The sequence below is a fragment of the Hyaena hyaena genome, unplaced genomic scaffold (genome assembly GCF_003009895.1).
Source record: "Hyaena hyaena isolate Hyena2069 unplaced genomic scaffold, ASM300989v1 scaffold_597, whole genome shotgun sequence".
Classification (NCBI taxonomy): Eukaryota; Metazoa; Chordata; class Mammalia; order Carnivora; family Hyaenidae; genus Hyaena; species Hyaena hyaena.
Genome location: NW_024081231.1, coordinates 621,107 through 634,157, shown reverse-complemented (window position 1 = coordinate 634,157; position 13,051 = coordinate 621,107). Strand labels below are relative to the sequence as shown.

The 13,051-nt window shown below is 35.8% G+C and overlaps 1 protein-coding gene across 6 annotated transcripts in view; it reads left to right on the top strand.

The window, feature by feature from the left end:
• The window catches only part of CEP128 (centrosomal protein 128), a 408,652-nt gene that overhangs the window by 83,740 nt on the left and 311,861 nt on the right, over positions 1–13,051 (top strand). For all 6 annotated transcript variants that reach the window (XM_039257020.1, XM_039257017.1, XM_039257022.1 and 3 more), the window contains one exon: positions 4,372–4,523. In XM_039257020.1, the coding sequence (XP_039112951.1) occupies positions 4,372–4,523 (152 nt within the window). The remainder of the gene's footprint in view (positions 1–4,371; positions 4,524–13,051) is intronic.

Genomic DNA, 13,051 nt, shown 5'->3' with positions numbered 1-13,051 from the left:
ATGTTTTCACTTTCTTTTATTACAATTTTAAATATTTACAGTTAAAATTAAGATTCTGTCTTTTTTGTTACCCAGATCCTGGTGACAAAAATCAGTCATCTGGTAGAAGTGGTTATGAACCATATGACTGGCTTTGTCTTATGTAGATTAGGAATACTTTGTGCTTGAGAAATGTTGAAATACCTTTTTTAGTGGTGGTGTTGATTTAGGCTGTGGAATTTAATGAGTCTGGGTGTATTTCTTTTTGGAAGTTCACTTGTAACAGAAATGGTAATATTGAAATTTTATAATGGTTTCTAATAGACTAGTCCAGATTGTTCAGCTGTAAATTATTTCAGTATTGAGGCTTCCTACTCAAATGCCCAAATTATTGGAGAAACTCTTGTAAGCATTTGGTGTACTATCAAATTCAGGGAAGATAAATATTTTCCCAGATTCCCCACATATAACTCAGTATGTTGCCTAAGTTAGAATTTCCACATTGCCAGAAAATCTTCACTAGATGGCAAATTCTGACATACCTATCCTAACATAATTACATGCCATTAAGTTCCCTTAAGTTTCATGTGATGTTATAATTGAAATACATTTTGACACCAAATATTTTAAAATTTATTTTTAAAAGTAAACTCCTAAGGTTTTCGATTATTCATCAAATTTTCATAAAGATGTACATAGGAACTCTTATTTTGTTTGGAAAAAGACTCTGTGGAACATGTTATATGTTTTCTTGCCTCATAAAAATCTAGTTATTTTTGGTATAAGACTTTGAGTACTAAAAGAGTCTGTTTTCTTAACTGCTTATCAGGTTTAAAAAACATCTATATGTTCTCTTATCAGTATAATAGACTTCTTCACCTTCTCTTAACAGTTCGAGAGTTTTCATCTTTATAGATACTTGTATTATTTTTTAAAATTCTGCATAAGAAATCACTCATTGTCCTTTATCCAGATAGCCAAGGCTAAAATACAAAGAACATCCAAAATTATTCCTTCTCTTCTCCATCTTTTTCATCCCTATTTATAGACCCTGATATTTCGCGAATTTGGCCCATCTTCTTTTTTATTCCCACTACCCCAGTTTTGGCATGCTCTGTCTCATTTGTGTTATGCCCTTAACTTGTTCTAGTTCTGTGTAATCTGTTTTCTATACTGTTAATACTAAAGGGATACTTTCTAGGCCACAAACCATTCATGTTACTCTTGCTTAAAACCTCTCCTTGTAAGTTATTGACCTTTTACTGCTTACAAGACACTTTGCTACTCATTTTACATTGTCTCCTTTAGTTCTTACAACTACTTTATGAGAAGGGTACTAGTCTTGTTTCCATTTTAATTATTAAACAAAAAACAAAAAAAAAGAATAAGGAACAAAGAGATTGAGTACCTTGCCTAAGGTCATATTGGTGGGAAGTAACAGATCCAAATCTTTGTCTCCCCTAACCCGAGTTTGTAACTACTCTCCTGTTGTGACTCATTATGTTTGTAGAAAGTGTTCTTTAAAGTATCGCTTATGAGACAATCCTCTGGGTTTGGGAGGAGAGTGTTTGTAGTACTGTTTATATTTTATACTTTATGTTTTAAGTATTTTAATTTTGCTAGATGTTTCATTATTTATTTGTGTGTGCTTAGCTATACATATTCATACCAATTTATATGTGTCTAGATTATGAAACTTAACAAATTATTAGGTCTCAAATTAAATATGCATGTTACATGAAATATGTATTATGGTGGGGCCTGGGTGGCTCTGTCAGGTGAGTGTCCTACTCTTGATTTCGGCTCAGGTCATGATCTCACAGATTGTGACTTCGAGCCCCACATTGGACCCACACAGTGTAAAGCCTGCTTGAGATTCTCTCTCTCTCTCTGCCTCTTTCCTGCTTGCTGTGTACTCTCTCTCTCTCAAAATAAATAAATAAACTTAAAAATGTAAGATATATATTATACATATGTATTATACATGTATTCATATGTATTAATACTTCTATATTTTATATACTATATATTCCTGTTACTTTATGTATATACACTAATGTGTATCCTGAAATGTACACCTCTATATAGATACCGTGGAGATATGTGTTATATGTACACACATATACATACATACATATCTACGTATAAAATTTTAAACATATATTTATAAAATTGATAAAGACATTTATACATAAACAAATATTGCGTATTTTCACATTGGAGGCCTAGCAGGGGTGGGTAAAGTATGACCCAAGGGGCAAATCTAGACTTTTGTAAATAAACTTTATTGGAATATAGCTATTCTCATTCATTTATTCACTGTCTAGATTACTTTGGCAGTACAATGAGTGACAGAGTTGAGTAGTTGTGACAGAGATCATAAGGCTAAAATATTTACTATTTGACCCTGTACAGAAAATGTATGCAAACTTCCTGGTCTCTGGGATAATTTCTAAGCTCCCTCGCCATGTATAAACATCTGCTGACTCTCCCTCTTCCCTCCTTCTTATGTGGTAGTTATGTAGAAGTATTGTTCGCAGCTACCTCAGTATTAAATCCAGTATTGTACCTGTGTGCTTTTGGTGCTTCCTTTCCCTGAATTATCACCCCAGCTCCTTTGCTTGGTGAAATTCTGTATTCATTCTTTAAATCCAACTTAGTTTCCAATTCTTTCTTCTTTAGTTTTTCACCAAGATAGCTAGTCACTTTATGTAAAATCTTGGTTTGCAAACATAATTCATTTCAGAAACATGCTTGTAAGCCAAAGTACTTGTATATCAAAGTAAATTTCCCCATATTGGAAACTCAACACATCTACAACTCAAAAATATTCATATAAAAATGATTACAGTACTATAACACAAAATAATAAAGAAAATACAAAATGGAAAGAAAAATAAAATTAACCTGCACTTACCTTTGAAAACCTTTGTGGCTGGTGTGAGGGAGACGAGAGAGGAGGGTTATTATGTAGGATGACTTTCACTTTCACTAAGGGAATCACTGCTGTCTGTTGACTCAATGGAATCTTTTTCTTTTCATGCAACTTTAACAAGGAACCTATCCAATGACCTAGAATGAAGCAAAAATTCCTAAGCTTACTCTTGCATGGAAAAGTAAAGGACTGTCCGTAGGTGCTTTGAAATGACAAAAAACTAGTGCCAGTTGTGTGCACCTTCCAACGTTATGAAAAATCACTAATTTCTGCCAAACACTGTGGCCTGAGACCAAGTATCCAACCATGGGAGAAGATCACCCACAATCCCACAGGGAGCAAATGAGGGACAGAGAGAGAGAGAGAGAGAGAGAACGAACTGTTGATTCAGTTGTGTTCAGGTGACGTTTGATGTCATGTACTGCTTGTATTGCATGACATTGCTTGTTTATCAAGATAAAATTTATTAGAAATGTTTGCTTGTCTTGCAGAACACTCTCAGAACAAGCTACTCACAATCCAAGGATTTACTGTATTTCTTTCTGTGTGATAACTGTGTCTGTAAAATCTGTGTAGTATCTATTGTCATTGCTTTTATCTTGCTATTAAAAATGCCTATATATTTTTCATTCATGTACATACAAGATGTGCAGTTTTGAATTGTTTGATATCTCTCAGTTCAGATGTGTCTCGTGAATGATGTATAAATTGAATTTGCTATTCTTTCCCTGTTTTCCTTTCCTGGAAAGGAAACTGCTGGAAAAATAGTAGTTTTAAATTGGTAGTAGATGTTCTAATTTTTGGTATCTTAGAGTGCAGGAAGTACTTTATTCATGTGTTTTATTTCTGTTCATGGAGTGTAAGTTCATTGTGAAAGGGTTTTTGTGGTGTTTATCTGTGAAGAAGATGGTATTACAGTGTCCTGTGCATCATAGACCAAATATGCTGACTTAAGTACTAAGTCTGTTTATATTGTTCAATGATGATAATTTCAGGTAGTAGCTTCCAGAATTAGTAAGTTAACAGCATCATTTGTTTATTTTGCAAGAAGTCATCATTTTGTGTGTCAACTTCAGTAACTTTCAGCTAAATAGAACTTAGTTGAAAATTCAGTATTTCTGTATTAGAGTTTGGAGGTAGGGATGTAAAGAAAGTTAAAGAAAAAAAAGTGTAGGATTTTCCTGAACTCAGTTGTTGAATTGCTAGAACTATGAGAGCAGTTCAACTTTTAGTATCAAAATGGAATAATACTGGAAAACACCTCAACATACATAGTTTAGAAAACTGAGTGAGACTTGAAACAATGGACTCGCAAATTCTGAACAGTCTGTAGAGACAGTGTTAATAAGCGGATTATGTTAGCTGGAGTTTTCGAGCATCAGGCCTTTGTACTATTTCAAAGTACGTTCTCCTGTGAGTGCAGAACAACCATCAAGCTTTACATTTTCTCTTTCAAGGGGTTGAGCGGGAAAAAGAGGATCTGGAGAAGCAGATGTCAGATTTGAGGGCGCAGCTGAACCTCAGTGCAATGGCATCTGAGTTAGAGGAAGCGAAGCGGTGCATGAAGCGGAAAGACCAGGAGAAAGCACATTTTGCAGCGCAAGTAGAGGTGACTTTGCTATTTTCAAGCTGTATTCAAAGGACGTTAGTTTTGTTTCATAGAATTGCTTAATGAAGTTTTAATGTAAAGTTTGTGATATTTTATGAACTCTAGTTTGAGTATATGTACTGTAAAGTTATGTAGATGCCTACTTTATATATAGAAATGTCTGGATTCATTTATCTTTCATTGGAATCTTAAAGCCAGGAGCCTATGAAACTTGAAAGTATTTTTGTTCTAGTAGCACTTGAGCCCTTCCTTCAGACAGAAGGTACTTTATTTGAAGGAATGGTGAATTATCATTTATTTGGCGGGTCAAACTGGCAGACAGCATAGCAAAGAAAGTATTACTGATATTTCTGATATTTGGAACCATAAAGGTTTTTAAAACTCTGCTTGCTGTGTAAGAGGTAGATTTGCCCTGCCTCCATTAATTTAGGGTTGTGTGGGAATCGTGAATGATGTGGTAATCATGGTAGGTAGCTACCATTTCCCATTTGCCTTTTTAAAAATTGTTTATTTTTGAGAGAGAGAGAGAGAGAGCGAGAGAGAGAGCGAGAGCAAGCGCAAGTGGGCAAGGGGCAGAGAAAGGAGGAAACCCAGATTCCAAAACAGGCTCCAGGCTCTGAGCTGTCAGCACAGAACCCAATGCGGAGCTCAATCTCAGGAACAGCGAGATCATGACCTGAGCCGAAGTCGGATGCTCAACTGACGGAGTCACCCAGATGTACCCCCTTTCCTTTTGTCTAGCATAGACAGGGTAATTAACTGAAAATATGAAAAATCAAAAGAAAAACTTCATAAAAGGGAAATGTCTTAATTCCAATTATAATTATGTAAGTTAGACATGGATGACACATTTGGAAATAAATATGTATCAGTCTTCCCTCTATGTCTGTTTTTATTAGTGGAGTTGAATTCTAATTGTATGTAACAAGGTGCCACATTTGAAGGATTTTCTAAACTATAATGAAAGGTAGAAAATTGGTGTTAAAGATATCAAACTTTATATAATCCAAAGGAAATATTTAATGTTATTCCAATCTGAGTTTCTCTTTCATCTTGGAAAGATGAATTGTCTTCATTTTCATCAATGGAAAATGTATTTTAGATTTGGTTCAAGATTGAGATTGTAAAGCTGATGAAATATTGACATACTTTTTACAAAGTCTTCTACATGTATAATAAATACTTACCAGAAATATGATCCGAGCAATTGTAATTTAGAACTTCTAAAGTTTGCTTCATGGGTATTATTTTAACCCTTTAGCCTATTGACAAAAGTGCTATAGTATTATTTTGCCAAAGTTAAGTATTAAAAAAAAACACACTATAACTAGTAAATATCAAAGGTAGAAAAGTTTCTTGGCTAACCTATCTATAACCACATATTCATCTGTCCTTCTTCCCTTCCTTCCTTTTCAATGTTTGATTTCATTTACCACTTGCAGAATCAATTGAAAAAAGAAACTAACATAAACATTTAAAAAAAAAAATCACTTATAATAGGGGCGCCTGGGTAGCTTAGTCAATTAAGCGTCCGACTTTTGCTTAGGTCATGATCTCGCGGTTCTTGGGTTCGAGCCCTGCGTCGGGCTCTGTGCTGACTGCCAGCTCAGAGCCTGGAGCCTGTTTCAGAGTCTGTGACTCCCTCTCTCTCTGACCCTCCCCTGCTGACGCTGTCTCTCTCTCTCTCCTAGAAATAAATAAAACATTAAAAAAATTTAAAAAAAATCACTTATAATAACCTAATAATGCTCTTGTTCAAAGAGCCTGGCTTTCCCCTAGCCTTAAAATAGATCTTTTGCATTTTCACCTGGATTAGGGAACAACTTGGGAGTTCTCTGAGATTAGTTTGAATTGATTGTACAGGTATAGATATGAAAGACAGTTGGACAGAGAGGTTGAGCATTTACTCACATACCAAACACTTAATGACTGTCTATTACACGTCAGGTGCTTTTGTAGGTGGTGGTGACCTGACAATGAACAAAAACTAGGCAGATTTCCCTGTCTCAATGTAGGTGACATTCTAAAATTGATGCAAAAAGTTCTTTGAGTTTGTCTCAAGTCTAATTCAAATTCCTTTTGGAGGATGAAAATGCTTTTCTCCCTGTTGCCATTAAAACAGTATTATAAAAAAGATACTGCTTTTTCTGGAAGAAATTCCCATTGACCAGTTTTTTTTCCTGACTTTATTTTTAACAATAAAATAATTAAATTTATGTCCATTGTTTAAGATTAAAAAATGTTTAATGTTTATTTATTTTTGAGAGAGAGAAAGAGACACAGCATGAGCAGGGGAGGGGCAGGGAGAGAGGGAGACACAGAACCTGAAGCAGGTTCTAGGCTCCAAGCTATTGGCGTGGAGCTCAAACTCATCAACCATGAAATCATGACCTGAGCTGATTTCGGATGCTTAACTGACTGAGCCACCCAGGCACTGTTTCGATTTTGTGACACTTCTGATTATAGCTTATTTTTCATACCTTGTGAAGGCCCTTTGAATATCTATATTCCCAAGCTATTCTCAGAATGACATCTAATGTAGCCTTTGTGAAGGTATACATCATGGATCACTCAATGTGATGTCTATATTTTATTGAAATATAACTGAAAAGCACTTCGTCTCTATTTTTGAGAAATGTCCAGTAGTATTTATTTTTCAAGAATATTTGGTGTTGCTTTATACATTCTTTAAAAAATGGAGATTAATCTCTGTTAGTTGTCTTTTAGAAAGCAAATATGAATAAGACAAGATGCTCAGAATGTGACTATTGGTCAGGCCCCCAAACATATGCATAATACTCTCTTATGTCTTGTTCACTCAGGAATCTCTCTCTTTTTAATGTTTCTTTAATTTTGAGAGATAGGGAGACAGAGAATCCTAAGCGGGTTCCACACTGTGAGCACAGAACCCAGCTTACAGGGCTTGATCCCAAAAACCATAAGATCATGACCTGAGCTAAAATCAGAGTTGGATGTTCAACTGACTGAGCCATCCTGGCTTCCCTAATCTCTTTTCCTTCCTGAAGCCTTCTTAGACTGTATCAGCTGCAAGGGATAACCCCTCCTTCTGTACCTCATCCTTTTGCTCACATCACTAATGGTCTTATGGCACCTTTCTTACACTGCCTTAAAGTAGTCTGGGTACATGTCTTTAACATTTCAAAACAGGTTGAAATGAAGGAGAAAGGGGACTGCACTAGAAAGTTGCCCTGTCAGTAGGACAGATTTTAACTTGATGTCCTTAAGGACCTTGGTGAAGACCTCATGTTTCAAGGTTTTGTCCTCACATCTGGAAGCCTGAATTTTCTGTGTCCTAGAATTAATGTGACCCATGAAACTGGTTCATACTAACAATGAAACTTACCAGAGAGCAGCGTATAAAAGAGTGCCAGCCCATTGATGTACCCTCTGTGGGCTTCTTTACGGGTGTTTAAACACTGATCTCCTGTGCAGGGCACCACTCTCCCAGTTTTCTCTCCCTAGGTTTTAGAAAGTTGAATCAGTGACCAAAAAGTTGCTTGGTGAACATAGTGAGAGAATGATTTCTGGAGAACTGTAGTTCTGGGCTATGGTAAGACTCTCTCACCCTCCACCTCTCCAACAGAGTCCTTGTAACCAGAGATCTGTTTACTTCCCTAGATTCCTGTCTTTATTTCTGGAGTGTGTTGAGCTGATTTTTTTTTGTCTTTCTAATAGTCTTCTCAGCTTCCATTCTGATGCTCAACCTTCTGTTTCCATTTTCTTTTGACATGTTGCTATGCACAGATTTTGCTCTGGGCTGTTTCCCAGTATGCATTGATGTTGCAATTCAAACTTGTGGCATTCTGGAAGCCACTTATGAATTAAATACTTATATCCTTTTCATATCATAAAGGAGTATGGGTTAAGAACCAGGTCTTGTCTCTATATTCCTTTGTGCCCCTTGACAGTGTCTTACCCATGTTAAGTGCTCAGTTAATATTTGTTGACTGAAATAGTGAATTATAGAACATTTTTGTGGTTATGTTTTCAAGTTAACATTTGTTGTCTGGTCATTCTTTAAAAGCATGTTAAGGGGCGCCTGGGTGGCTCAGTCGATTAAGCATCCGACTTCAGCTCAAGTCCTGATCTCAGTCTGTGAGTTTAAGCCCCACACCAGGCTCTGTGCTAACAGCTCAGAGCCTGGAGCCTGCATTGGACTCTCTGTCTCCCTCTTTCTCTGCCCTTTTCCTGTTTGCACTCTGTCTCTCTCTCTCAAAAATAAACATTTAAAAAATAAATAAAAGTACATTAATTTCTGGAAGAGTTGTCAGTATTCTAGAGCACCTTTGCTCTTCTCACTGATGGCCTCAGTTTTTGTTGATCCAGAGTATAAATTTTAAGCAGTTGTTTCACACAGGAGAAAAACCATGAAAACACCTTGTAAAAACTGGAATGAAAGGTGCATTTGGGTTTGCATAATTTACCTTTCAAATTGCACCTAAACCCTTAAATCTGTATATGCATAGAAAATACTAAGTACGTTTTTTTCTTCTTCTAAACTTGAGTTGAACCTCATTAACCTTGATGGGCTATTTGTATTCATAAGAATTCCAAGTATCCTTGATCATTGATTCCCCCTGATTTAATCTGTCTCCATCTTCCATCAACTTACTTTTCTTAAAAAAAAAAAAAATTTGACTTTTAAATTCAATGAGGAACTTCAAAGAAAAGGAGAAAAAACAAGGTGCTGTACATAATTTAGATTAAATGTTGAAAGTGATAATTGAGTGACAACTGACATGATTATTCATTAGCGGAAACTTGGGACTGTAATGCCATAATTTACTTTTAAAAAGAGGGTAGTGGAAAAGAGGAATGATAATCAATAATAACTTTTCTTTTTGATGATTAGTACATTAGGAACAGAAGGAAGGTTGTTCCTTTTAACACGCTTTTAAGATAAACTCTTGATTTTTGGATTTCTTAGACAAAGCTGGCTACTTTGCTATGTGCTTTGCTATAGTATTATACAGTACTATACAATACTGCTTTTAAACCCTTCTTAGAGATCTTAATTGCCCTGTCTGTAATTTCTACTGTTCTTTTTTATCTTAATAATTTATTCCTTATCCAAGTGCTTGTTACAAAATAAAGTATTATCTGAGTACTAAGTAGTAGTTAATTCCCAGCTTATAAAGAAAACAGTAAAGCTTTTTTTTTAATTGGCAGCAAAGCTTTTTAAGAAAGGCTAAAATTCTTGAACCTAGTGGAGAGGAGATCTGTGTCTGTTATTAATCAAATTAACTGATGGTGAAACAGATTGCTAAGTCCACAAATGCTCTATACTTCAAGTTCTTCATAAAGATGACTACTGGCAGAGGTGCCCTACAATAAAAACTCTAAAACTAAATAAACCTTGACACTTTGAGGGAGATTTAGTTTCTCAAATCTTACGCCTATACGGAATAATAAAGCAGTTATAGGGGTTGTGAAGAAAGGCAGATTTTATACTTTTTGTAACTTAGAGTTGCATGAATATTTCCATAAAGCTAGAAAGTAACAGTGGACCAAATGTTTTAAATTTTCTTTTAAGGTATCACCAGTATTTACTGTAATTTATCACTTGAATATGGTCAGTAAAGAAATAATTTGGGAATAAAAACATCTATTTTCAAGATCTTTATTTTCTGAAGTCATGATGATACCTGCTTCATGTATCTCATGTATAAATTGAGTATGTAGGCTTTCGTATTATCTGTGGTGTGTGTGTGTGCGCGCATGTGCGCGTTCGTGTACGTGGACACAGATGCATGAAGTTGGTCAGGAGAGACCGAGAAACTTACATTCCTCACAAAATATGAAGTATTGATAACTTATGTTAAATATAAATTTGATATTAAAAGGATTTATAAAGATAAAATATACCTTTGGGAATAATTATTGAAGGACTTGCTATGGAAAAATGCGTGATATGAAATGAATAATGCAATATTTTTGCAGAATCTAACTAATTGATAGTTGTTCATTTCTTGACTATCACAAATGATATTAAAGGGATGTAAAATAGACTGTAATATGCGTATTTTAACTGTTCATGCATTATTCCTGTAGTCTGTATAGTTAGAGTGATTTTAATTTGATAGGGTATCATTTAAGTGGAGAGTTAAATTACATTTTAGATGTTTGTTTTCAGGCAGCTTTCTACAAAGAGAATTGAGATTATGCTCAGCCTCAAACAACAAAAAAGTCCATGGGTCTGTTGTACTCTTGAAAATGCTTGAGTGGTATAAATTACCTTTGCAAAACAAAGTTTTTAATAAGTAACACATGGCTAACATAAAGGTCAGTTTAGCAAGTTTTTTGTCAAATGTATTAAACACATTTAATTTCTAGTACTTGCATGAAGTATGTGTTTATGTCATGCATTACTTATTTTGTGGGGGAACCTATCATGATGTTAGATTATAGTTTGCTCTTCCTTAGAGAAGGCTAACCAATTAGGCAAATTTCGGGCAATTGTCTTAACAGTTTTTGCCTTTGTTGATGGTGGGTTACCTTGTTGCAGAACAAACTTCCTTGTGAGAAAAATGAGAAAACCTGGGTAAGACACATATTTTAAAAAAATGTTTGAGGTTGTCAGAGAGTTATCTGGGTGCAAGGACAGGAGTAGCCATTATTCTGAGGAGTAGAGGGCAGAGTGATGGGTCTGACACCGGATGCCACTCTTCCCCTGTAATGTTTAAGTCACCAGCTGAGCAGGGCTTACAATAGAGCACCGGTTCATGAAACAAGCAGGCCCCTGGTAGACGTCCCACACTCTTCAGTTGGGACACCCAAAGGGCTAAACCCTAGGAGTCTATGTGAAAGGGAATGCAACAATAGTCACAGAAATGTAGCTTTGAATCTGCTGTGATGTTACCTGTAGCTATCCTAGCTGCCCATCTAAATAAAAGTAGATCTTTTGGGGAGGAAGGTGTTATCATCCAGAGCCCTCGTGTTATTTCTATAATTTGTCATACATTGTCTAGCATTTAATCGAAACTTAGTCATATCAAGAAACAAAACCCACAGTACTAAAAAGCCAAGATCTAAGCAAGAAATAAAAATAGGTATATAGACTGTTCAGATATTGGAGTTAACAAATCAACTTTAAAGCAATGGCTATTAATATGCTAAGAAATTAGATCATAAGATACTTATTTCTAACAAAGAACAGGACATTATAAAAAGAAGAGAAATCTGAGAACCAAAATAGTAACTGAAATTAAGAGCAAGATAAGTACATAAGGTTTAACAGAAAGTTAGACTCCTTTTTTTCTTATTCTTTTGAAGGAATTTATGAGGTTTTCATCCATATGTATGTTTAGGTTGTATAATTTGTGGTTTGGTTACTGTTTTTATGATCTGTTTTTCTATCTTCTAATTGGTAAAAAGAAAAAAAAATTTATTCAGTCTTTCATTCAATACATTTTGATTAAGGGTCTATTGGGTATTGAGTCTGGTGCTGGAATCAGGAGTTACACAAATGAAATCAACATTCATGGCCCTCAGTAAAGTCAAAATCATTGACCTTACATTTAGCACTGAAGTTTCAGTTCACTAAAAAAGCCAGTCCCCCTTCACCATTGATAGGAAGACTCATACTGAGACTTAAAATGGGGAATAGGGATATGGGTGGGGGGGCTCTGAACCTTAGGAAGTGGGCATGAGGAGCCTCCATCCTCGATGATGGCCTCCTCCCTCCAATGACAGGACAATAAATGTAAAAGCAAAGAGTCACTGAAGACAAAACAGCAGAAATATCTTCAAATATAAATTGGTATTTGGGGATTGAAAATCTGAACAATGGTTTTATAGTTTCATAGACTTAACAGTTCCATCGTTTTGTCACATTGTCCAGTTCTGTTTGTCCCTTCTAGATTGTAAGAAACTGAGACACACTCAAATGGGAGTTTAATGTAGGGAGGCAAGGAACTTTTTTGACATCTGGCCTACTGGGCTTCATGAAGAAAACAAATTTTATACATGTTGCCACACTGACTCTGCCATTAGACTCTTTAGATTGCAAAGATAAGAAAACTTGATGGCACCTGGGTGGCTTATTTGGTTAAGTGTCTGACTCTTGGTTTTGACTCAGGTCAAGTCATGATCTTGTGACTTGTGGGTTCACGTCTTGCATCAGGCTTCTCAATGACAGTGCGGAGCCTGCTTAGGATTTTCTTTCTCTCTCCTTCTCTTTCTGCCCTTTCCTTCTTGTGCTCAGCACTCTCTCTCAAAATAAATAAATAAATAAACACACACACACACACACACACACACACACACACGCATGACGGGGCTCCTGGGTGGTTCATTCAGTTAAACATCCAGCTTCAGCTTGGGTCATGAACTCGTGGTTTGTGAGTTCGAGCCCTGCGTTGGGCTCTGTGCTGACAGCTCAGAGCCTGGAGCCTGCTTCGGATTCTGTGTCTCCCTCTGTCTCTGTCCCTCCCTCGTGCTTGCTAGCTCGCTCTCTCCCCAAAATAAATATTAAAAATTTTTCTTTTTCTTTTTTTTTTGTGTGTTTT